Here is a 26154-nt window from a genome sequence, read left to right on the forward strand (position 1 = left end):
TACAATCTTAAGGTCAATTTTGTTATATGCATATTTCTCCTCTTGTTTAAGATATTATGTTTATAGAGTTCATTTAAAAATGTCATGTATACTTAAAATTTATGGACTAGTAAATAGTAATTTATAATAGGTAAACTTTAGTCATGGTAGTTACAATTTCTAGTTATACAAACATGTATTTCAGTTAGATAATCTTCAACACTTCAAAGACTACAGAATATGAGTATTGTGTTTTTCAAACTGCTTATATGGTGGAATACATATACTGAGTATGTGTCTTAAGTTATCACTCCAACTCTGGGATGAAGCTTTCACGATAATATTGGATAATCTATTTGATTGGCTGTTAGATTCAGTTAGTAAGTACTCTATTAGTTAATTTTCACATCTGTTTTCAGAAGGGAAATTGGCCTGCAATTTTTTCTTTATTAGACCTTAGTGTGGTAAGATATCAGAATAATTGTGGCCTTGCTAAAAGAATTAGACAATTCTCCCTCTGTTTCGGACTGTAGCATATTTTGAGAATTATTTACATTTTTCTTCCTTATGAAGACCTAAGTATAAATCCTCACAAAAGTGCATACATGATTTTTGATAAAGAACCCAGAAATGCACAATGGAAAACAAGTGTTTTAAACTTAAACAATTTTATCATGTTTTCTGGGTGGTGAATATGAGGGTCAGATGTCAGTTAGTGTTTCTACACTAATAAGGTTTTTAGTATGCTGAAATTGTTCACCTGATATGAATTTAACAATGTTTGGCCATGTGTATCAAAAAATATGTATTTCTTTTATCCTTTATGTTGGACAGAGCACTGATTTTTAATGTATATCCATATATTTGTCTTGTTTTCCTGAGTTTTTGTTGTACTGTTTTCCTTTTTAATCTCTATTTTAATTAATTTGCATATTAACCATAATTTAGTTGATTTGGCTCATAATTTATTATTCTTATTGATTTTTTTAAAGAACCAACTTGTTTCCATTGAAAACTATGTGTGCATATGTGCACACACACACACACACACACACACACACACATATAAAGTCTGTATGTGTTTTTCTGTATTATCGTTTTCAGTCCCGTGTTGAAAATGTATAGCAAACTACTTCTTCAAGTGGTTATTATTTTTTGCTTCGATATTGTTTAATTGTGCCATTGTTATTATGAGATCTCTTTTTTAACTTTTATTTATTAATTTATTTTAGGCACTTAATTCTATGTACTCGCCTCTTAGAACTGTGTTTATCATATCCCGTAGGTTTTAAAAAAGGTTTTATCTGTATATTTAATAATGCTTTTAAAATACTTTCTTACAATCAATTTTGATCATTTTACTCACTTCCTAACCCCTTTAAGATTATACCCACCTATTTGTCTCTTTGGTGTTATTCCTTCTATATACAAAGCTTTTCTATACTTGTCACAAAAATTCTGGCTTTCCTTTTTTGCAGTATTTTTTAGCTGGAGACAGAAATAATTTTTATAAATATTGGTGGTAATATGTGCTTTCTGGTATACTGATTTATAAAAATGAGAAAATCAGTTGGAGATCACTTTGAATAGTTATTAATTATTACTTTCAGGGAATCAAACCAACTCTTATGTCTATACTAGCTCCAACAACAATAACAACATCCCATTTATTATATATCATTTTGTTATACATGATAGTGATATCTATAGCATCTATATTTATATATGTAGCAAATCTATGAAAACATAGATATTCCATGCACATTTTTAATTTTATAAGTATATTATATTTAATTATAAGTAAATCATATCACTGTTTATGTATAAACTGCCTAGCTATATCTTGTTTTACTAACAAAGTTATCTTCATTACATGTCTTATCATTTTCTCAATTTTTATCTCTTCATTGTTATCATTTGCTAAAACTATCATGTGTATTTTAGGATTTTAAAAAAAAATTAGAGACAGAATTTTTCTGTGTATCACTTGCAATTCTGGAACTTGCACTGTAGGCCAGACACTAGCCTTGATCTCATAAATCCACCTGCCTCTGTCTCCTTAGTATTGGTTCTAAAGGCATGAACCACCTCTGCCCAGCTAATAACTTCTTAACAAACAAAAATAAGATTTATACATAAAATGAACCTCCTTGATGACAACACTGACAGAAATACCTACGTATCTTTCCTAGGTGAGGGATGAGGACAAGCTGTTGATTAAAGTGTGACTACAAATCATTTGCCAGCACGTTGAGGTTTCTATTTTTCTTTTTCTTACATGAATGTAAAACTGTCAGTAGTTTATTTTTTTCATTTATATTTATCAATCTAATAGTGGTGTACATGTCTTATTTTGTTATATTTCTATTGGGGATAAATCCACTAAACCTCTCATGGTTCAGAAGGACCACTATAGCAGACAAAAATCTGACTAATAGGGTAGAGGATAAAATAAAAATAAATTGACTCAGGTAAATCTTTTTTGTCTTGTCATTTTTATTCCTGCTGTGACCACTCTAATGCCCACTAGGTATTTCTTACAGTTCTACCAATCCCACATGTTTTCCAGTTTATACACAGACAGGTAAGAAGCATGTATTTCACAGAATCATAAGAACTGATGGATCTGGCAAGGAGACACCTTGCATCACAGAACGTGCATGACTGTGAAACTCATTGGCCAATACTGGAAGGATTAATTGAGATGTGATACAAAATTCTAAGAAGAAGTTTTTGTTTACTAACCACATTTTTCAGTGTAATTAGAAGTTTATGATTAATAATTGCAGAAAAACACAACAGTGCTTTTGCATTTTCTGAGCACTCTTGCTTCCTTCCCCGGCTGCTGGTAACACAGTGTTGGTAACCACAACAACCTGAGGGTTTGCAACTAAGGCAAGTTGTTTGACTTTCATCAGTATCAAGCTGGCTGAGTTAAAATGAGTCTAAAGACATAAACAATTAATTTCCTGGGCTATGATCTTATGTTAATTGAAACCAAGGTGAAGGGTAAATACCGAATACTAGTAACTTTCTAGGTTAGAGCAAAAGACCAGTAGATTATACCTTCCTGAGTTTGCTGACAGAGGGGCCACCCAGATGTTCTCTCTCTCTCTCTCTCTCTTTCTCTCTCTCTCTCTCTCTCTTTCTTTCTCTGTCTCCCTCCCCAGTGGATGCTGTTTAGTACTCTTTTCTTTGTGGAAGTCCTTTCATAGGATATGTGTGTTGGACTAGTTTTATGTAGATTTGTATATGAGAGCAAAGGTTTAGTCAAGTGAATGCTTTCACACCATTGCTTCATGGTATGGGAAAAGTTATTCAGTTGCCCACAAAGGAAAAGTCAAGTTTAAAAAATGATTTATACACTCCTAGGACATTATGGAAGAGAGAAACATCATGATATTACAAGAATTTTACAGAATTGATGGTTACTTGTCAAACAAACAAGTGTTCCCTGAATCTTGCATTCAGGTTCTCTACCAGATCATATTGCTGTCTATTGGCCTGTTAGCTGTAATTTTGCTGTGGAGTCTTGTGGGCTCACCACATATTTCCATATTGCTTATTATTACTGGGATATTTATTTTTTGGTTTTTTTCAAAGTTTAAAATAATTTATTGACTGATTTACATTTAAAAAATTATTGTCTAACATACATTATTTCCCACCATGAGACTATAACTGTACATTTAAGCATTTTTTGTATTATTTAAAAAAGATTGGCTTTCTCCTGAAATACACACTCATGTTCTAGCCTTGAATGTCATATAAACTTTAGTCCTCCTATTCTTATTCTTGAATGTGTGTCTTCTAGTGTGTGTGTGTGTGTGTGTGTGTGTGTGTGTGTGTGTGTGGTGTGGTGTGTGTGTGTGTGCAGATGAAATAGTTTGCATGTGTTTGTGCCAGAGATTAACATTGAATATAGCCTTCAGTCATGCTTCACCTCATTGCTTGTTTTCCCTTTTATCGAAAACGTAGTATGTTCTAACATTCTTTATCCTGATCATGGTTCAATACTCTCTAATCTTTCAATATTATCTCATCTCATATCCCATAAAGATCCAGTCCATTTATTTCTCTCATTACAAAGCAAGCAGGCTTAGAAATGATGTCATAACATATAATCTAATAATGTAAAATAAAAACTGGTACATTAGAGTTGGTCAAGACAAACAAACAGAGGGAAAGAGCCCAGATGAAGACACAGAAAGAGACCTACTCACTCAAGCACTTGGACATCCAATGACAATATTAGACTGGAAGCTGCAATATATACAAAATTAACCTGGTGCAAACCCCTGCAGGTCCTATGCATGCTGCCTTAGTCTCTGTGAGTTAATATGAGCTTTCATCATGTTAATTGAGGGGCCTCGTTTTCATGTCTTCCATGTCCTCTGGCTCTTAAACTCTTTCTGATCTCTCTTCTATTTGGTTTAACTTGACTTTATTTGAATCAATTATATTTTTCTAGTAAAAATTTATTTTATTCTTATGCAGTTTCTATTGGAAAATGGCTTATGTGCCATATTTAACTCTTTTAAGTTTAAACATTCACTTTGAATGATAACTTAGAGAGAAGAACAATTTTGAATTAACAGTTGAAATTACTATTATTATCCATTCTTATATATAAACATACTATCATGAATGAGGAAGAATATTTGTGCACATTATGGTAGGAAATCAAAGCAAAAGTTTATGATTATGCAAAAGATATGAATATGTAACTAATACTTGAAATTTCATGCAAGAATCTTAAGGCACTTACGATATCTTTCTCAGTATTCACACTATTCATAAAGATCATGAAAACCAGGATATATAAAAAGAAAGAAACATATTTCTCCTTGAAGAATGTTTATGTTTTATTTGTAAACATAAACAAACACAGAATTCTAACATGTGATGAGGTAGGGCAAGTTTTCTGACTTGTCCGGTCACTACATAAGGTAACAAAATTACTCTCTGTCCCTCTCTCTATTTCTGTCTGTCTGTGTATTTCTGTCTCTCCTTTTTTCTCTCCATATATATTTATATCTATATGTAATTATATACACATATGCATATATGCATACATATATGTGGGCACATATACATACATATGTGTATGTACATTTATTTTTGTGACATAACTGAAATCTGGCATTTAAACAATGCTGTTCACTTGGTTATTTTCATCAACAGTATTTGGTAACTTACACTTCTAAACAGATAGTAAAAGCAACACCTGAATTTTAAACAGACAGTTGAATGTTCTAAGAGAAATTTAAAATATGGGACAGTAAGATCATTAGCAGATATAGAATTTCGAAATTAATTGACTAAGGAAAAACGGAAAACAAACAGATTAGAGGCAGATCAAAAGTGCCATCTATTTTCATAAACAAATTTTTCTAGAAAAACAGATTGAAAATATGATCAAAATTAGTTATTATGGGAGCCAAATCAATACAAAAACCCACAAAACACAAATGTTAAAGTTTATAAAACAGACACAGGGAGAATTGTGTTAAGAAAACTCACAGATTAGGGACACCTAAGCACAAATGGAGGAAGGTAACAACTGCAGAAAATTGAAGGATGTGATCAGCCATGAGAAATGCAAACTGAAGAACAGAGAACAGCAAACCAAAGGAGGACTAAAATGTATATACAAAGCTCATTTGAACAAATGACCCCAAAACTTGGTGGTAACTTAACTGTCTTACATGCTACAAAAGTTGCCTGGAAATACAATAGTTAGCAATAAGAGCATTAATAGATCTCAAAAATTATATTTTCACAATGAGTTAATTCTTTTACACTGGTTTTGTTCATTACAATAAGCTCTATGCAACACGTGTCTTTTTAAACATTGTAATTTGTTAACCATGAAACAGACCTTCATCTGTATTTTCCTATATTAAACTTTTCCACCACATCAGTAACTTATTCTGCAATTTTCTCAGTGCCATCATGATGTCCTTGTTCCTCAGAGTATATATAATAGGATTCAAAGCTGGGATCAAAATGGTGTAGAAGAGAGAGAGCAGTTTTCCCATTCCTTCTGACTGATTTGGTTTGGGTTGTAAATAAGTGATGCTAGCTGATCCATAGAACAAGATCACAACTATCAGGTGAGAAGAGCAGGTGGAAAAAGCCTTTGCCCTCCCTTTGGATGAAGACAGTTGCATAATGTTGCAGATAATCTTGACATAGGAGACAAGGATCAGAAGAAATGGAACCATGACAAACATCACTGCAACCACATAGACTGCTACTGTATTCACCAAAGTGTCACCGCAAGCGAGCTTGAGTATTGGAGGGATGTCACAGAAGAAGTGATCAATTTTGTTAGAAGCACAAAAGTGCAAAGAGAATATCTGGTAGGTCTGCCCAATTTCTACTGGAATCCCACTGATCCAGGAGGCAGCTACCAGCTGCAAACACACCTTGTCCTTCATGAGTAAAGAATATTGCAGAGGTTTGCAAATGGCCACATAGCGGTCATAGGCCATTGCTGCCAGCAAGAGGCACTCTGTGCCACCCAACATAAGGACAAAGTACATTTGTGTTGCACAGGCAAGGAGAGAAATGTTTCCTTTTAGGGTGTAAAGATCCATAAGCATTCTTGGGACAGTAGCTGTTACATAACAAACTTCCAAAAAGGAAAAGTTGCTAAGGAAATAATACATAGGGGTCTGGAGAGCAGGGTCAGTTTTTGCTAACAGTATTATAATGCTGTTGCACATCAGAATTCCCAGATACATGAACAAAAATATCATAAACAATGTCCACTGTAGACTAGGAACATCAGAAAACCCCAGAAGAATAAATTCTACCAGTGTAGAGACATTTGATTTTTCTGTTTTAAATTGATCTTCATCTGCAGGCATGGTAAATGTGAAATAGTAAATTCAATCCTATTTTGAACTGCAGTGAGTCATTAAAATAACTGAGTCATATGCACATATTCCATACGTTGTATTAAATCCCGGTTCACATTACTCTGACTATGAGAGTTGATATTTCAAAAACAAATATGTAGCTGAAAACAATTGAATACATAAGTGTAATATATTTTATTGATACATGTATTATTATATATAATTTTCTAGTGGTTATATATTATGAAAAAGCATTTTAATAATGGGAGATAATTGTGTTACATTATTTTTTAACATTTTGTCTGGGTTTATAATATTTATATCTCTATTCTACCTTTGTTCCCTACAAAGATTTTTTCCCTAAAAATTTTTGTGGCTTTTCATTCAAAATGAGTTAAGTCTTCCTTTTAAAATTTTAATTAGAGTCAAATTTCTAAAGTTAATACTTTCTGGAAAAAAAAAAGGCGTTTGTTATGACTCTACTTTTTACCTTTATCCTCTCAAATATTCCGGGTATGAAAACCTTAGCCTCAGCTTTCTGCTCAGGAAAGTTTTCAACTCTGCAGCTCTGATCCGAGGTGCGCAAAACACTAATTCTGGCAGACTTGAAGCTTTGAGTTATAACACTCTCCACTGATAGGAGTGCATAGGTTCAATTGACGTGTGAATGAACAAATATCTGATATAGTTCATCTCATTAACTTTAACTTGATGAGTAGAAGCTATTGCTCAAATTTTGTTTTGTAATGCTCTTCTTAATGTAGAATTTTTCTCTATAATTTTCTCTGAAATTCTGAGAAACCTCATGTGTATTTTTTCTTAAGCTATATTTCACCTATATATCATTGAGAACATTAATTTCTACCCTGAGTCAATATAAACAATGAATAGATTTCAGTAGACAAAAATTCCTCATACTTTCTTACTTTTGTAAGTTCTAGATTTAAAACAATTTCAAATACATTAATAACATGATTATTATCACTAATATTATTTAAAATAAGTATTGTTTCCTTTCAGCTAAGAAAATGAACTAATACAGGAACTATAGCAAACAATTGGCTTATTTAGAGGATTTTCTCAGAATTACATGGTTTTTGCTTCAATGACTTGATTTTTAAGTTCAAATATATCCTAAGTTATATACTGTAGCGACAAAATTAATTATTACCTTGATTTAGTTCATCAAATTACTTTGGATAATAGAAGTGTATTTTAACCTGTGTCTTATCAAACCCTTCTCAGGAAATCACTCTGCCAGCAAAAGGTAATTGCTGGGCATTTAGTAGTCTAAAATGAAATACATACACTACCCCTGGGGACCACCTGGACTCATGTGTTAATATAATTTCTAGTAGACACTCAGATGGTAATTATTCTTGTTCTATTTCAGAGCCATGATATCTGAATGGACCAATCTTTGTTGTAAACTCTTTTTGGCATAGATGACTCTTGTAATTTTGGGAAGTCCTCTCAAAGTCAAATGCTAATAATTGCTAGTTTTACTGTAGGGAAATATGTGAACTATTTCCAGGTGTTGCAGTTGAGACTCTTACTGACAAGGCTTTGCTTTCCTTTATATTTCTCCTGACTCACAAACCCAGGCAATCCTGTCCTAAAGGACAATGAGCCTATGTTCTTCCCTACATTCTGGGTTCTTTATCTTGCATATTTAGAGGACTAGAAACCTTTTCAGCAGTGGAGTTTGTATTCATAAATCAACTTCTAAAAAATTATAGGCAAAGAACCCAACCAGCCTGAATAAAGAGCAGAATTTAGGCAAGTGTTTATAGATCACACCTTACACAATTATTTTAAGGATACAGTCACGTTTACTCATCCAACTGGCTTTTCTATTGCTACTTTAGAACACTTTTCCCAAATCTCATTTTCATTGTGATCTGAATCCTGTGTCCGTTTACAATAGCATTACTGTCACTCATTGTACCTCTGCATACATTAAAAATGAAATGTATCTTGGTCTGTTTTATATCCTATCACTAAAATACCAAGTAAATATTTTGTGATTGACTAAAATGTAACAATAACCTGAAGTATCTCAGAAACTAGAACATTGCCTTTCCAACAATTTCCAAAAAATAATCTTTATTTATAATGAAGTACACTTTTGTGGTTTGCAATTAGGAATTCTGATTATGCCATTCATAGACAATAATGAACAACTGGGTTTCAGAAAATTCTTTACAAAATCACATTGTCCTTTAGAGACTATTTTCACTGCACAAAAGTGTGAAAAGTAAATTGCAGTTCAGTAATACACAAAGAACAAATGCACACATGAAAACCATTTTTATAGGATGATTTTAGAATTTTGTAAAAGATATTCTGATCACATTCACCATTTAACCCATCCCCTAACTCCTACAACCTCTAGATCTTTTCTGTGTCTTTCCCCCAAATTAGCAATCTTTACTTCAAATTCTCATAGAAAATTGATTTTCTTGCTCCAAGAACACACCAACAGCAAAATTCTTCTCAGTTAGGGGTGGAAGTTCATTATCACCTACATCCTTGTGCTAGAATGCTGACTCCTGAATTTGAAGATTGTTTAATTTCTGGATTTTTATTTCTGGATTTTCATAGATTCAATTGATTAAAGTTCATCAAACAATGTTCATTTGATATGATATTCAACATTAATTATTTTAATTGGAAATTGAGAAGTAAAATTAACCATTATGCCCTTTTGTTCATACATGAATAACATATAAAGAAATCATATTTGTAGTTTAAGTGTTCCCATATGTTAATAATTTTGTTTGCAATTTTCTCATTGCCATCAAGATGTCCTTATTCTTCAGTGCATATATAATAGGATTCAACAGTGGAATCAAAATGGTGTAGAAAGGAGACAACAGCATCCCCGTGCCTTGTAATGGATTTGATTTTAGTTGTGCATATCTTATAATAGCTGTTCCATAGAATAAAACCACAACTATAACATGAGATATGCAGGTGGAAAATTTAGATCTCCCTCCAATTGATGAGATTCTTAACATGTTGCTGGTAATCTTGCCATAGATGCCAATGATCACCAGAAAGGGAACCAACATAAACTCCACTGAAGCAATATAAGCTGCTAAATTATTCACATATGTGTCTCCACAAGCAAGCTTGAGTATTGGAGGGATGTAACTAAAAATGATTAATTTTTTTAGATGCCCAATAAGACAAAAAGAAAATGTGATAAGTTTGACAACCGGAATAATTCTGATCCAGCAAACAAACACAGGTTGCACCACACAGATCTTCTTCAAGACCAAGAGATAGTACAGAGGAATACAAATGGCCACATAATGGTCATAGGCCATGATGTTCATAGGAACTCTATGCCTCCAAGCATGAGGACAATAGAAGAGTTGCGTAGGAAAAGAAAACAATGGAATAATCACTTTTTGTATATAAAGGTCCATGAGCATCCTCTGTATGGTGACTGCTAGATGTAAGCAGATTTCCACAAAAGAAAAGTTGCTAGTAAAAAAATACTTGAGGGTTTGCAGAGCAGGGTCAGTTATTGTCATTAATGTTATAATGCTATACAAATCAGAATAGTTAAATACATTACCAAAAATACGCTGGAGATTGGGTACACACAAAAATCCTAAGAGAAAAAAATCTGCAAGTGTAGTATTTGAATTCTTTTGTTTTACTTTGCTCTTCTGCTGCAGTATAAACAAATTCCATATGTTTGACACATTTTTTTTTTATGTTCACAAGTTTCTTACGTTGGCTGAATGAGATAAATGTATTTATATGTTCTTTTTTTTTCAAAGTTTATTAAATTATGAAAGTTTCCATTTCTGCCCCTCCTCCCAACACCCTCCCACTCCCCCCTCCCCCTTCTCCTCCCTCTCCATTCCTAAGAGCAGTCAGGGCTTCCAGCCCTGTGGGAAGTTGAAGTTCCTCCCCCCTCCCTCCAGGTCCAAAAAGGTGAGTATCCAAACACACTGGATCCCAAAAATCCAGTATATGCAGAGGAAACAAGTCCCAGTGTCATTGTCAATGGCTTTTCAGAAAGGCTCCGGGCCAGCCACATTCAGAGAATCCGGCCACATTCAGAAAATCTGGTTGGATCACGTGCTTGTTCAGTCCCAGTCCAACTGGCCTTGGTGAACTCTCATTAGATCAGTCCCCTTGTATCAGTGGGTGATCGCACCCCTCGCGGTCCTGAGTTATATGTTCTTTAAAACTGCTAATTATGGTAATTCTGATTTTTAACAACAACATAACCTTTTAAAGCTTAAAAAGGCACTGGTATGTGGTTAAAATGAACCCAGAACATGAGCTTTATTTTGCTAGATTCAGTTATATTTCAGCAAGGTTTTGAGATATATACGTTAATAATATGGGCACACTGTAGTGAAATTTTAACTTTGTACTTTGCTCTTAAAAGTAAGATATTACTACAAACTTTTTCTCTGATTTTCCATTTGTGTATTAAATTTACTTTGTTTTTATCAATATAAAGTTTTTAAATTCATACATTTTATTTGAAACTTTTAGTCTTCCTGGAAGCTGTGGTAGAATTCTGCAATAAAATCGTCTGCCCCTGGGCTTTTCTTGGTTGGGAGGTTTTTGATGACATCTTCTATTTCCTTGCAACTTATAGGTCTATTTAAATTGTTCACCTGGTCTTAATTTAATTTTGGTATATGGTATTTTGCCACGTACCGTTCCCCCTGTCTGTGCTCTATGTGCTAGAATCCAGTTCGTGAGATTCAGGCAAGAGGCTGGAGGTTGAAATACACAAACACACAGAGACAGACAGACACACAGACGTCTAATCACTGGTACAAAAGCCCTTCTTTAATAGCATCATGAAGGCTTAAATACACACTTGTCAATGGCCAACAGGTGAAAATCCCAACCTCTGATCCTCTAGGTAAGGCACAGCTTTTAGTAACTTTAACTAGAAAGCTCTAGACAGGGAAGAGCAGCTGAAGGCCAGGACTCCAATTGGTCCCAACAATATTTACCTAAAAAAATGTCCATTTTACATTTTCCAATTTTGTGGAGTACAAACTTTTGTAGTAAGACCTAATGATTCTCTGAATTTCCTCAGTGTCTGTTGTGATGTCTGTCTTTTCATTTCTGATCTTGTTAATTTGATTAGTTTGGAGATGGGTTTGTCCATCTTGTTGATTTTCTCAAAGAACCAGCTCTTTGTTTCATTAATTCTTTGAATTTTCTGTGCTTCTATTTTGTTGATTTTAGCCCTCAGTTTGATTATTTCCAGTCTTCTAGTTCTCCTGGTTGAGTCTGCTTCTTTTTTTTTTTTATTCTAGTGCTTTCAGGTGTGTTGTTAAGTCTCTAATGTGAGTTTTTGCCGTTTTCTTTATGTGGGTACTTAGTGCTATGAACTTTCTTCTTAGCACTGCTTTCATAGTGTCCCATAGGTTTCGGTATGTTGTGTCTTCATTTTCATAGTGTCCCATAGATTTGCGTATGTTGTGTCTTCAATTTCATTGAATTCAAGGAAGACTTTAGTGTCTTTCTTTATTTCTTCCTTGACCCAGGGGTGGTTCATTAGTTGACTGTTCAATTTCCATGAGTTTGTAGGCTTCCTGGGGGTGGATATTGTTGATAAATTCTAACTTTACTTCATGGTGATCCAATAATATGCAGGTGGTTACACCAATTTTTTTGTATCTGTGGCTGTTAGCTTTGTTACCGAGTATGTGATCAATTTTTGAGAAGGCTTTATGGGGTGCTGAGAAGAATGTATAGTCTGTCCTGTTTGGATGGAATGTTCTATGTATGTCTGTTAAGTCCACTTGATTCATTATATCTGTTAGTTCTCTTATTTCTCTATTAAGTTTCTGTCTGGTTGACCTGTCCATTACTGAGAGGAGTGTTGAAATCTCCTACTATTAGCGTGTGGGGTTTGATGTGTGATTTGAGTTCTAGGAATGTTACTTTTACATATGTGGGTGCTTTTATATTAGGGGCATAGATATTCAGGATTGAGACTTCATCTTGATGAATTGTTCCTGTTATGAGGATAAAGTGTCCTTCTCTATCTCTTCTGATTGATTTTTGTTTGAAATCAATTTTGATAGATATTAGGGTAGCCACACCCACTTTTTTCTTAGGTCCCTTTGAATGGAAAACCTTTTCTCAACCCTTTACTCTGAGGTAGTGTCTGTATTTGAGGTTGAAATGTGTTTCTTGTAAACAGCAAAATGCTGGATCCTGTTTTCTTATTCGTTCTCTTAACTTGTGCGTTATCGGTGAATTGAGTCCATTGATATTAAGTAAAATTTTTCTTTAATTCTTATACAAAATAAGTTTTAAATATTTCATTGTAAAATCCACAGGTTGTGATGCTGCATGCAAAGATGATCTGTGGTTACATGCTTGGAGCTAGCAGTTTGCTACCTTGAAGAAGAGAGCTCACATCTCCAGACAACCAAGAAAATGTTTCATGGTTGTAGAATTCCAGGTATGATTCCACCCATTAAAGACAAAGACAGAATCTACAACAAGCTATTATTTAGACTAGCCATCTCACTGAGTACTGGGATTGTTCCTGGGACAATTGTAAGTTCATAAAAAAGAAGAGCAATTAGGAATTATTCCTGACACCAAAATCTGTCCTCTACAAGTATGCGATTCCATAGATATAGTTTAAAACAAAAAACTAAAACAAAAAGAAAACAGCCAAAAATGCCACATTAAAAATGAGCAATGAAAAAAAATTCACCAAAGTTAATTTTCTTAAAGCGTAATTTTCTAATAAGAGTTGCCTTATTATATTGCTCTGCATAATCCATCACTGTAATGATTATGGTAAACATGAATACTAGAAGGTTCTTCTCTAAATTTCTCCTTTAAAACTACTTTCATATTTCCCTGTTATGGCAAATTTTACTGTTATATTATTCACTTGCAACACATATGTGTTTTATCTACTATCCCTTCATTATTATTTATGTTAAAACTGAATCTTTCAACACACCCATTTCACTAGCTGTTTTGCTAATCATATATATAATCTAACATATACAAAAGTGAATAAAATAACTAACAAAATAAAATGAAACTCTCATATTGATTAGTTGTTCTCCTATAATTGAAAGAAATCACTAAATCTCAGGATACTTGTTCTAAATACTTGTTCTCTAACAGCACATGATAAGATTTTAAATATTACCTATCTTTGTATACCATTTGCCTCCTAGATTCATTCAATGATGCATTTTAATTTCCACATTAAAGATTCTGGATTCATGGGTTAGTACTAAAGAGCAATGCCACTTCCTGATGACCTGGGTTCCATTCTCATCACTAACAACTGGCTCATTAACATCTGTAATGCTAATTTTAGGAAATTGGGTATCCTCTTTTGGCTTCCACAGCCAATTTTTTTTCCTTTTTATTAATTTATAAAAGTTTCCACTTCCGCCCCTCCTCCCAAAACCCTCTCACTCCCCCCACTCCCTCTCCTCCTCCCTCTCCAGCCCGAAGAGTAGTCAGGGTTTCCAGCCCTGTGGGAAGTTCAAGTTCCTCCCTCCTCCCTCCAGGTCTAGGAAGGTGAGCATCCAAACATACTAGGATCCCAAAAATCCAGTACATGCAGAGAAAACAAGTCCCAGTGCCATTATCAATGGCTTCTCTCAGACAGTCCCCATGCCAGCCGCATTCAGAGAATCCGGTTTGATCACGTGCTCGTTCAGTCCCAGTCCAGCTGGCCTTGGTGAACTCTCATTAGATTAGTCCCCTTGTATCAGTGGATGAATGCACCCCTCGTGGTCCTGACTTCCTTGTTCATGTTCTCTCTCCTTTTGCTCCTCATTTGGGGCTCAGTCCAGTGCTCCAATGTGGGTCTCTGTCTCAATCTCCATTCATCATCAGGTGAAGATTCCCTCTGATCCTGCCTTCCTTGCTCACATTCTCCCTCCTTCTGCTTCTCATTTAGACCTAGGGAGTTAAATCCTGTGTTCCAATGTGGGTCTCTTTCTCTATCTCCATACATCGCCAGATGAAGGTTCTAAGGTTATATGCAAAATATTCATCAGTATGGTTATGGGCCAAGGCCAGTTCAGGCCCCCTATCCTCTGCTGTTCCGGGAACAATATGCAGATCTCTCCTTGGACCTGGGAACCCCTCTAGAATCAAGTCTCTTGAAAACCCTAAAATGGCTCCCTTAGTTGAGATATATACTTCCCTGCTCCCATATCCATCCTTCTTCCCTCCCCTCTTCTTCCCTCCCCCATCCCAATCACCCAAGCTTTTCCCAATCCTCCCCTACCTCCCCTACTTCCTTCTCTCTAAACCTCTCTCCTCTTACGTCCCCCCCCCCCCCGCACCCAAGGTTGCCTGGCACTCTTGTCTACTTCCAGCATCCTGGAGGATAACTACATAATTTTCTTCAGGTTCACCTTCTTATTTAGCTTTTCTAGGATCACGAATAATAGGCTCAAAGACCTTTAATTATGACGAGAATCCACTTATGAGTGAGTACATACCATATTCCTATTTTTGTGTCTGGGTTACCTCACTCAGTAAAGCGTTTTCTATTTCCATCCATTTGCATGCAAAATTCAAGATGTCATTTTTTTTTTACCACTGAGTAAAACTCTAATGTATATATGTTCCACACCTTCTTTAACCATTCTTCTATTGAGGGGTACCTAGGTTGTTCCCAGGTTCTGGCTATTACAAATAGTGCTGCTATGAACATAGTTGAACAAATGCTTTTGTGGTATGATAGGGCATCTCTTGGGTATATTCCCAAGAGAGGAATTGCTGGGTCTTGAGGGAGGTTGACTCCCAGTTTCCTGAGAAACCACCTCACTGGTTTCCAAAGTGGTTGTACAAGTTTGCATTCCCACGAGAAATTGATGAGTGTTCCCCTTACTCCACATCCTCTCCAGCATAGACTATCTTTCTTCCAGTGTTCAGCTTAGCTTTCCCTGCCTAACTTTTACCTGGCTATAGGCCAAGCCAGTTTCTTTATTCATTACCAATAAAAGAAACACATAGACAGAAAGACCTCCCACACCATTGTTGCCAGAGGAATGCAATGACCTACATAGAAAGTGATTCTTTCATTATCATTTTGAAACCAGTACTTTATTTCATTTCTATTTTCTCTATATCTTACTAATCCCATAATTAGTTAGAATTATTTCCTTTCAATTTTCATCATTTTATTGTTTTAACCTGTAGAATGTAGATGTATTAAAATGTCAGTAAAATTTGTAAGATCAAATATTTCTTGGTCTCAAATACAGGAGATGGTATTTCAGAGTGTTCTTCTTGTGGAAATTTTCAGAACATTCTATAAAAATATATCATTATTATCAAAATTCCCACTATACTCCATATAGATGAGTGAATTTAGAACTTCCTCTTTTGTGTATCTGAATTATTTCTGCTTACACATTACCTTTGTTTTAATGCAATAATATTTAATATGGATTCTAAATAATGGGTACAGAGTTCATTGGAAAAATGCCTTGTCCCTTGAGTGTGAAGGACAGAGCTTGGCAATAAGTCCCAGTTGAGGTGGGCAGGCTGCCTGTGGCCCAAGTGCTGGAGAGTTAAAGAAAATGCATACTGGAAAGGCTGGTTTGGTAGACAAGCTGAATCAATTAGCTCCAGATTCTGCAATGATCTTGCCTCACAAATAAAGTACTGAGTGATAGAGCAAAAGAAAATCAATAGAATACTCCAAACCAAGAGGCATACCAATTTATGTGCCAAATGCATGCAAACATGTATGTGCACACAAAACAAATATATAGAACACTGCAAAAGGTTTTAAAAGACCTATTTGTAACTGAAAATCTAAATGGTGAGATATAAAATTAAATTGTCTGTGATTTATGATCAAAAAAGAATTTTTGATTGACTTCTAGCAGACATCCATTGGAGGGGTGAGTTTGCTTCTGGCCCGGGCAGCAGGAGCTCAGCAAGGAAGAGTTCAGACTCTCCCTGACCCCCTAGACTCTCAGGTCAGCCTGCAGTGCTGGCTCCACCCTGCTAAGCTCTCCTGCCTGCCATCCCAGCTTCCATCCAAGTTCACCTTCCTGTATTTCTCCCTTCCCCCTGGGGCCATAAAATTTCCCCAGCTCAGCTGCCTTGCACTTGACCTGGGCTGTAGGCACATCCCTGGAGGAGGCAGTTCCTGTGTTGTAAAAGCCTGCCTGAGGACAAGTGGGCCCTGTGTCAGCTCAGTGACATTCTTGACCAGCAAGCGGCATTGACTTCTAGCAGACAGCCATCGGAGGGGTGAGTTTGTTTCTGGCCCACGGCAGGAGTCCAGCAAGGAAGAGTGCAGACTCTCCCCGACCCCCTAGACTCCCAGGTCAGCCTGCAGTGATGGCTCCACCCTTCTAAGCTTTCCTGCCTGCCATCCCAGCTTCCATCCAGGTACACATTCCTATATTTCTCCAATCTCCCTAGGGCCATAAAATTTCCCCAGCTCAGCTGCCTTGCACTGGGCCTGGGCTGTAGGCGCATCCCAGCAGGAGGCAGTTCCTGTGTTTTAAAAGCCTGCCTGAGGACAGGTAGGCCTTCTGTCAGTGAAGTCCCTGCCCAACAAGGGAACCTGACCCAGTACCAGAAGATCCAATAGAGAGCATTTGAGGGAAGAGATGGACAGATGCCAAGGCAAGACCTCCTCCAACAATCTGAAAATCAACATGAAAACAGAAAGACTTGATCACCTTAATCCAGAAGAAGTGGAAAAAAGTGCCATTATGAAAGCAATAGAGTCCCTTAAACAGGATATGAATAATTCCCTTAAAGAACTGGAGGAGAAGTATAACAAAAAGTTTGAAGAAATGAGTAAAGAAATGGATGAGAAGTATAACAAAAAGTTTGAAGACATGAGTAAAGCAGTGAATGATACCCTGGGAAACCAAGAAAAAACAATCAAAAAGGTAAAGGAAACAGTTCAAGAACTGAAAACTGAAATGGAGGCAATGAAGAAAACACAAACCGAGAACTGGCTGGATATGGACAACCTAGGTAAATGAATGGAGACTACAGAATAAAGCATAACCAATAGAATACAAGAGATAGAAGAATGAATCTCTGATTCTGAAGATACCATAGAGAAAATAAACGCTCTGATCAAAGAAAATGACAAATCCAACAAATTCTCTTCACAAAACATTCAAGAAATCTGGGACACAATAAAAAACCAAATCTAAGAATAATAGGGATTGAAGAAGAAGAAGAATTCCAGATTAAAGGCCCAGAAAATATATCCTACAAAATTATAGAAGAAAACTTTCCCAAACTAAAGAATGATATTCCTATGAAGGTTCAAGAAGCATACAGAACACCGAATAGACTGGACCAGAAAAAACCATGCTCTCGCCATATAATATACAAAACACAAAACATACAGATTAAAGAAAGAATATTAAGAGCTTCTAAGGAAAAAGGTCACGTAACTTATAAAGGTAAACCTATCAGGCTTACACCGGACTTCTCTATGGAAACCATGAAAGCCAGAGGGTCCTGGATAGAGGTACTGCAGAAACTAAGAGACCATGGATGCAAACCCAGACTACTATACCCAGCCAAGCTATCGTTCACTATCAACAGAGAAAACAAAATATTCCAGGATAAAAATAAATTTAAACAATTCGTAGCCACAAATCCAGCCTTACAGAAAGTAATAGAAGGAAAATCGCAATCCAAGGAATCCAACATTGCCAACACTGCCTACAATAACCCAGACATCTAGCGACCCTTCATAACCATAACTCAAAGAAGAGAAACACACAAACTCTACTACACACATACACACACAAAAAAATAATAACAGGAATCAACAACCACTGGTCATTAATATCACTTAATATTAATGGACTCAACTCACCTATAAAAAGGCACAGACTAAGAGAATGGATACGAAAACAGATCCAACACTATGCTGTTTACAAGAAACACACCTCAACCCCAAAGATAGACATCTACTCAGAGTAAAGGGCTGGGAAAAGGTTTTCCAAGCAAATGGACCTAAGAAACAAGCGGGTGTGGCCATTCTAATATCTAACAAAAATGACTTCAAACTAAAATCAATCAGAAGAGATAGAGACGGACAATTCATACTCATAACAGGAACAACTCATCTGGAGGAAGTCTCAATCCTGAATATCTATGCCCCTAATATAAAAGCACCCACTTATGTAAAAGAAATACTTTTAGAACTCAAGGCAGTCATCAAACCACACACACTAATAGTAGGAGACTTCAACACACCTCTCTCACCAATGGACAGGTCAATCAGACAGAAACTCAACAGAGAAATAAGAGAAATACTAGAGGAAATGAATCAAATGGACTTAACAGATATATATTCCAAAAAGGAAAAGAATATACCTTCTTCTCTGCAGCTCATGGAACCTTCTCGAAAATTGACCACATACTCGGTAACAATGCAAACTTCCACAGATACAAAAAAATATTAGTAACCACCTGTGTCTTGTCGGATCACCATGGAATAAAGTTAGAATTCAATAACAATTCGAACACCAGAAAGCCTGCAAATGTGTGGAAGTTGAACAGTCAACTACTGAATCATCCCTGGGTCAAGGAAGAAATAATGAAAGAAATTAAAGTCTTCCTTGAATTTAATGAAAATAAAGACACAACATACTCAAACCTGTGGAACACAATGAAAGCAGTGCTAAAGGGAAGTTCATAGCACTAAGTACCCGTTTAAAGAAAACGGAGAAAGAACACATTGGAGACTTAACAACACACCTGAAAGTTCTGGAAAAAAAAAGAAGCAGACTCACCCAGGAGGAGTAGAAGACTGGAAATAATCAAACTGAGGGCTGAAATCAACAAAATAGAAACACAGAAAACTATCCAAAGAATCAACGAAACAAAAAGTTGGTTCTTGGGAAAAATCAACAAGATTGACAAACCCCTAACCAAACTAATCAAATGGCAGAGAGAGAACACTCAAATTAATAAATCAGAAATGAAAAGGGGGACATAACAACAGACACAGAGGAAATTCAGAGACTCATCAGATCTTACTACAAATATTTATATTCCACAAAGTTGGAAAATGTACAAGAAATGGATTGGTTCTTAGAAAATACCATTTACCAAAGTTAAATCAAGACCAGGTGAACAATCTAAATAGATCTGTTAGTTGCGAAGAATTAGAAGCTGTTAACAAAAGCCTCCCGACCAAAAGAAGCCCAGGGCCAGATGGTTTCAATTCAGAATTCTACCAGAACTTCCAAGAAGAGCTGATACCTATACTCCTTAAGGTATTTCACAATATAGAAACAGAAGAGTCATTGCCAAACTCTTTTTATGAAGCTACAGTTACCCTGATACCAAAACCACATAAAGACACAACCAAGAAAGAGAATTATTGGCCAGTCTCACTCATGAACATCGACGCAAAAATTCTCAGCAAAATCCTGGCAAACCGAATCCAAGAACACATTAGAAAAATTATCCATTATGATCAAGTTGGCTTCATCCCAGAGATGCAGGGCTGGTTCAACACATGCAAATCTATCAATGTAATTCATCATATAAATAAACTGAAAGAAAAAAAACCATATGATCATTTCTTTAGATGCTGAAAAAGCATTTGACAAAGTTCAACATCCCTTTATAATAAAGGTGTTGAAGAGATTGGGGATACAAGGATCATACCTAAATATAGTAAAAGCTATTTACAGCAAGCTGACAGCTAACATCAAACTGAATGGAGAGAAACTCAAAGCCATTCCTTTGAAATCAGGAACACGACAAGGCTGTCCACTCTCCCCATACCTCTTCAATATAGTGCTTGAAGTTCTAGCAATAGCAATACAACAACATAAGGGGATCAAGGGGCTTCGAATTGGAAAGGAAGAAATTAAACTCTCGTTATTTGCAGACGATATGATAGTATACATGAGCGACCCCAAAAACTCTACCAAAGAACTCCTACAGCTGATAAACACCTTTAGTAATGTGGCAGGATACAAAATCAACTCCAAAAAATCAGTTGCCCTCCTATACACAAAGGATAAAGAAGCAGAGAGGGAAATCAGAGAAACATCACCTTTCACGATAGCCACAAACAGCATAAAATATCTTGGGGTAACTCTAACCAAGGAAGTGAAAGACCTATTTGACAAGAACTTTAAGTCTTTGAAGAAAGAAATTGAGGAGGACACAAGAAAATGGAAAGACCTCCTCTGTTCTTGGATTGGGAGAATCAACATAGTAAAAATGGCAATTCTACCAAAAGCAATCTATAGATTCAATGCAATCCCCATCAAAATCCCATCAAACTTCTTCACAGACCTTGAGAGAACAATAATCAAGTTTATATTCCAAAACAAAAACCCAGGATTGCCAAAACAATCTTACAGAATAAAGGAACTTCTGGAGGCATTACCATCCCTGACTGCAAACTCTATTACAGAGCAACAATATTGAAAACAGCTTGGTATTGGCATAACAACAGAGAAGTCGACCTATGGAAACGAATAGAAGACCCGGATATTAACCCACAAACCTATGAACACTTGATTTTCGACAAGGGAGCTAAAGGTATGCAATGGAAGAAGGAAAGCATCTTTAACAAATGGTGCTGGCATAACTGGATGTCAACCTGTAGAAGAATGAAAGTAGATCAATATCTATCACCATGCACAAAAATCTAGTCCAAATGGATTAAAGACCTCAACATTAATCTGACCACTTTGAACTAGGTAGAAGAGAAATTGGGAAGTAGTCTACAAGACATAGGCACAGAAGACCACTTCCTAGGTAGAATCCCAGTAGCACAGACAATAAGAGAATCAATGAATTAATCGGACCTCCTGAAACTGAGAAGCTTCTGTAAAGCAAAGGACACTGTCAATAAGACAAAAAGGCTACCTTCTGTCTGGGAGAAGATCTTCACCTACCCCTCATCAGACAAAGGCCTGATCTCCAAAATATACAAAGAACTCAAGAAACTTGACACTAAAACTCTAATTAACCCAATTAAAAAATGGGGTGCTAATCTGAACAGAGAATTCTCAACAGAAGAACTTTGAATGGCCAAAAAACACTTAAGGTCATGCTCAACATCCTTAGCGATCAGGGAAATGCAAATCAAAACAACTATGAGATACCATTTTACACCGGTCAGATTAGCTGAAGTTAAAACCACCAACGATAGCCTATGCTGGAGATCATGTGGAGAGAGGGGAATTCTCATCCATTGTTGGTGGGAATGCAAAGTTGTGCAGGCCCTGTGGAAATCAGTGTAGGGATTTCTCAGGAAACTGGGAGTCAACCTCCCTCAGGACCCAGCAATTCCACTCTTGGGAATATACCCAAGAGATGCCCTATCATACCACAAAAGCATTTGTTCAACTATGTTCATAGCAGCACTATTTGTAATAGCCAGAACCTGGAAACAACCTAGGTGCCCCTCAATAGAAGAATGGTTAAAAAAGGTGTGGAACATATATACATTAGAGTTTTACTCAGCGGTAAAAAACAATGACATCTTGAATTAAGCATGCAAATGGATGGACATAGAAAACGCTTTATTGAGTGAGGTAAGCCTGACCCAAAATAGGAATATGGTATGTATTCACTCATAAGTGAATTCTAGCCATAATTAAAGGTCTTTGAGCCTATTATTCGTGATCCTAGAGAAGCTAAATTAGAAGGTGAACCTGAAGAAAATCATGTAGTTATCCTTCTGGAGATTGGAAATAGACAAGAGTCCCAGGTAACCTCGGGTGAATGGGGGCGTGGGGCATTGTTGGAAGGAGAGAGGGTTAGGGAGAATGGAGTAGGGGAGGAATGGGGAAAGCGCCGGGGATTGGGATGGGGGGAGGGAGGAAGGATGGATATGGGAGCAGGGAAGTATATATCTCAACTAAGGGAGCCATTTCAGGGTTGACAGGAAACTTGATTATAGAGGGGATCCCAGGTCCAAGGAGAGATCCCCAGATTGTTCTCTGGACAGAGGAGAGGGGGCCTGAACCGGCCTTGTCTCATAACCATACTGATGAATATTTTGCATATCACCATAGAACCTTCATCTGGCGATGGTTGGAGATAGAGACAGAGACCCACATTGGAACACTGGATTTATCTCCCTAGGTCCAAAAGAGAAGCAGAAGGAAAGAAGACATGAACAAAGAAGGCAAGACCAGAGGGAACCTTCATCTGACGATGGATGGCGATACAGACGGAGACCCACATTGGAGCACCGGACTGAGCCCCCCAAGGTCCAAATGAGGAGAAGAAGGAGGAGGAACATGAACAAGGAAATCAGGACTGTGAGGGGTGCCTTCACCCACTGATACAAGGGGACTCATCTAAAGAGAGTTCACCAAGGCCAGTTGGACTGGGACTGAACGAGCACGTGATCCAACCAGATTCTCTGAATGTGGCTGGAACGGGGTCTTTCTGAAAAGCCATTGACAATGACACTGGGACTTGTTTCCTCTGCATATACTGGATTTTTGGGATCCAGTCTGTTTGGATGCTCACCTTCCTGGACCTGGAGGGAGTAGGGAGGAACTTCAACTTCCCACAGGGCAGAAAACCCTGACTGCTCTTAGGGATGGAGAGGGATGAGGAGAGGGAGTGGGGGAAGTGGGAGGGTGTTGAGAGGAGGGGCGGAAATGGAAACTTTTATAATTTAATAAACTTTGAAAAAATCAATTAAAATCCTCAATAAATTTTAAAAAAATTTCGTAAGTCAAAAAAAAAAAAAACCAAGCAAACAAAAAAAAGAATTTTTAACTTTGGATCACTTTGAATATCTTATGGTATATATGCCTTGCATATTGTGTTGAATTTCATGTCTATGGAATATTTTGGGCACATCTGCCTCTCTTATCTTGTCATCCTCATTACTTTCCTCTGGATATGTGATATGAGAATCATTCTCTTTCTGTGTGTATGTGTGTGTGATTTTTATTCTACTCATAAAAATTCAAAATCCTCAAGGCAAAGAATAAGTGTAATTTCTATGCAACACACACACACATACACATATACACATATATTATATTTTTCTTTACACGGGTATATATTGATGAGGAATTAGGATAATTCTATCATTTGGTAGCTATGAATTATAGATGCTTGGAAACTCTATGATATATTTATTTAGAACAATTTAGCATAGACCCCAAATTATTATTTGGAGAGTTTACAGCTGTTCAATTTTCAGCTTTATTAGGATTATCCATACTGTGTTCCATAATGAAGGCACATTTTATTCTCAATAACTCTCTATAAATGTTCTCTTTACCCACATATGCGACAGATTATATGGCTACAGTATTATTGTTGTTATTTCCTTCTTTTATTTTATTACAGAATTTCTAACTGGAATGAGTTGGAAATTCACTGTAGTGTTTGTTTTCAATTTTGCTAATGGCTAAGAAGATAGAATTTCTTTTTATTTGTATCATGTTTGACTTGCTGTAAAAAGGAAAAGCCTTGTTACAATATATAACTGCATTTATTAAGGTGTAGCCTAAATGAGCCTGCGACCTACAGATATCATCAAAGTAAAGATTAATAGCTGTTATTAAAGCCATAGACTTTTAACTGGAGTGGGACTGTATGATTCTTGTCGAAGTCAATATAGAATTGTTCTCGAGATGTGCAGACAGTCATAGGTGCTGTGAGGTACTATGTGCAACAGTCATGTCATATGAGGAAGACAGCATTTCAATAACTCTTACCATAGTTAGAGTTGTCATTGTTGTGGAGAGTCACCATGACCATGGCAATGCTAATAAAGGAAAACATTGAATTGAGGTTGTAGTTTACATTTCAGAGTTTCAGTCCATTAACACCAAGGTGAGGATCTTGGCAGCAGGCAGGCAAAGGTGTTTCTGGAAGAGAAGCTGGGAGTCCTACATCTTCCAGGTAACAGGAAGTTGACTTAGACATTAGGAAGTATCCTGAATATAGGAAATCTCAAAACTTTCCTACACAGTGATGAACTTTCTTCAAAAAGGTTAAACCAAATCCAGCAAAGCCATATATTCTGATGGTGTCACTTTCTGTGAGATTATGTGGCAAATTACATTCAAACTGCCACATTCCACTTTGTGGCCTCATAATCTTGTAACAATGTCATAGCGAATATGCTCTTCGTCCATTTTCAAAAGTCTCCATAGTCTATCGCAGACTCACCAATGTTTTAAAACCCAATGTTCAAAGTCTCTCCTGAGGTTCATTCAGCCTCTTAACTGTAACTGCATGCAAAAGTCAAAATCAAGATGAAAATTATGTACTTCCAACATCCCATAGCATAGGATATATATTACTATTCAAAAATTCGGGGAAGGCACAATAGAAAGATTGAAAACCAGCTGGGCAAATTTCAAACTCTAAATCTCTGTTTCTAATGCCAAAATGCACTCCAGATCTCAACTCTGTTAGGTTTTGGTGACTGCAAACACTTTCTTTTCTTGTCCTGGCTCCTCTCCCATTTAGCAGCTCTCCTAGGCAGATATCCCATTATCCCATGACTCTTGTGTCTCTAATATCTTTGTTCTCCATCCAGGCATCAACTTCAAAGCTTCACACAGTGACATCTTTACTAGACCTGCCTTCAAGGGAAGTCATGATACATGCCTGACTTCAGCAGCTTTCTTGAAGCATGGAGGCAAATCCCCTAACATATTTCTTCTATTTTTAACCCTAAAGCCAGAATCTTGTAGCTGAAGGTGGTGAGCTCTGCTGCTTAAAGGGTCTGGAGTATTTTCCATTCATTCCATTGGATCAGCCTTATGTTCCATTCATTCCATTCATCAGCTTTCTGTCCTTCAATGCCTAAGCATGATTCTCCTGAAATTTGTTCTGTAGACCAGACTGCCCTCAAATTCAGAGATACACCAGCCTCGGTCTACTTAGTTTTGGGATAAAAGGTATTCCCCAGCATATCCATCAGTAAGTTTTCCTTTTGTTTCCTTTCACAAGTTGGAATCTTATCCGGGTGGTACTCTGTCACTGTGAGCACTCCCTATATTTCATTTCTTAATCCATTTATCTTCTTGAACATGGGACTTAGCTCCATTGTACTTCCTGAAGCACATTTCTCCTCAAAATTTACATTTTGTAATTGACCCTGCTCAGCTTGCTACCTTTTATTACAAACTGTATTACAGCTGCCACTAATAACTACAGAACAGTGTCTAAACTGAGCTGTTTTAAAATTTTCTCTGCCAAACAAGTTAACCCAATACTACTCAATTTAGCTACAGACAGATTCTTCAGACAGGGGCAAAAAGCAATCATTTCTTCAAAAAAAAAATCACAAAGCCAGTCTCTAGGT

The 26154-nt window shown here is 36.5% G+C and overlaps 1 protein-coding gene and 1 pseudogene across 1 annotated transcript; one reads left to right on the forward strand and one right to left on the reverse strand.

Moving 5' to 3' along the window:
• The window catches only part of LOC148122468 (olfactory receptor 9G19-like), a 224441-nt pseudogene that overhangs the window by 119961 nt on the left and 78326 nt on the right, over positions 1-26154 (forward strand).
• On the reverse strand, positions 5877-6854 carry LOC125399275 (olfactory receptor 10AG1-like). Its single transcript, XM_048432757.2, has one exon. The coding sequence runs from the start codon at positions 6852-6854 to the stop codon at positions 5877-5879; it is 978 nt and encodes a 325-aa protein (XP_048288714.1).

The sequence above is a fragment of the Myodes glareolus genome, chromosome 3, assembly GCF_982192425.1.
Source record: "Myodes glareolus chromosome 3, mMyoGla1.1, whole genome shotgun sequence".
NCBI lineage: Eukaryota > Metazoa > Chordata > Mammalia > Rodentia > Cricetidae > Myodes > Myodes glareolus.

Excerpts from the sequence above, each read along its gene's own strand:
- LOC125399275 (XM_048432757.2), bottom strand. The coding sequence starts at position 6,854 with ATGCCTGCAGATGAAGATCAATTTAAAACAGAAAAATCAAATGTCTCT.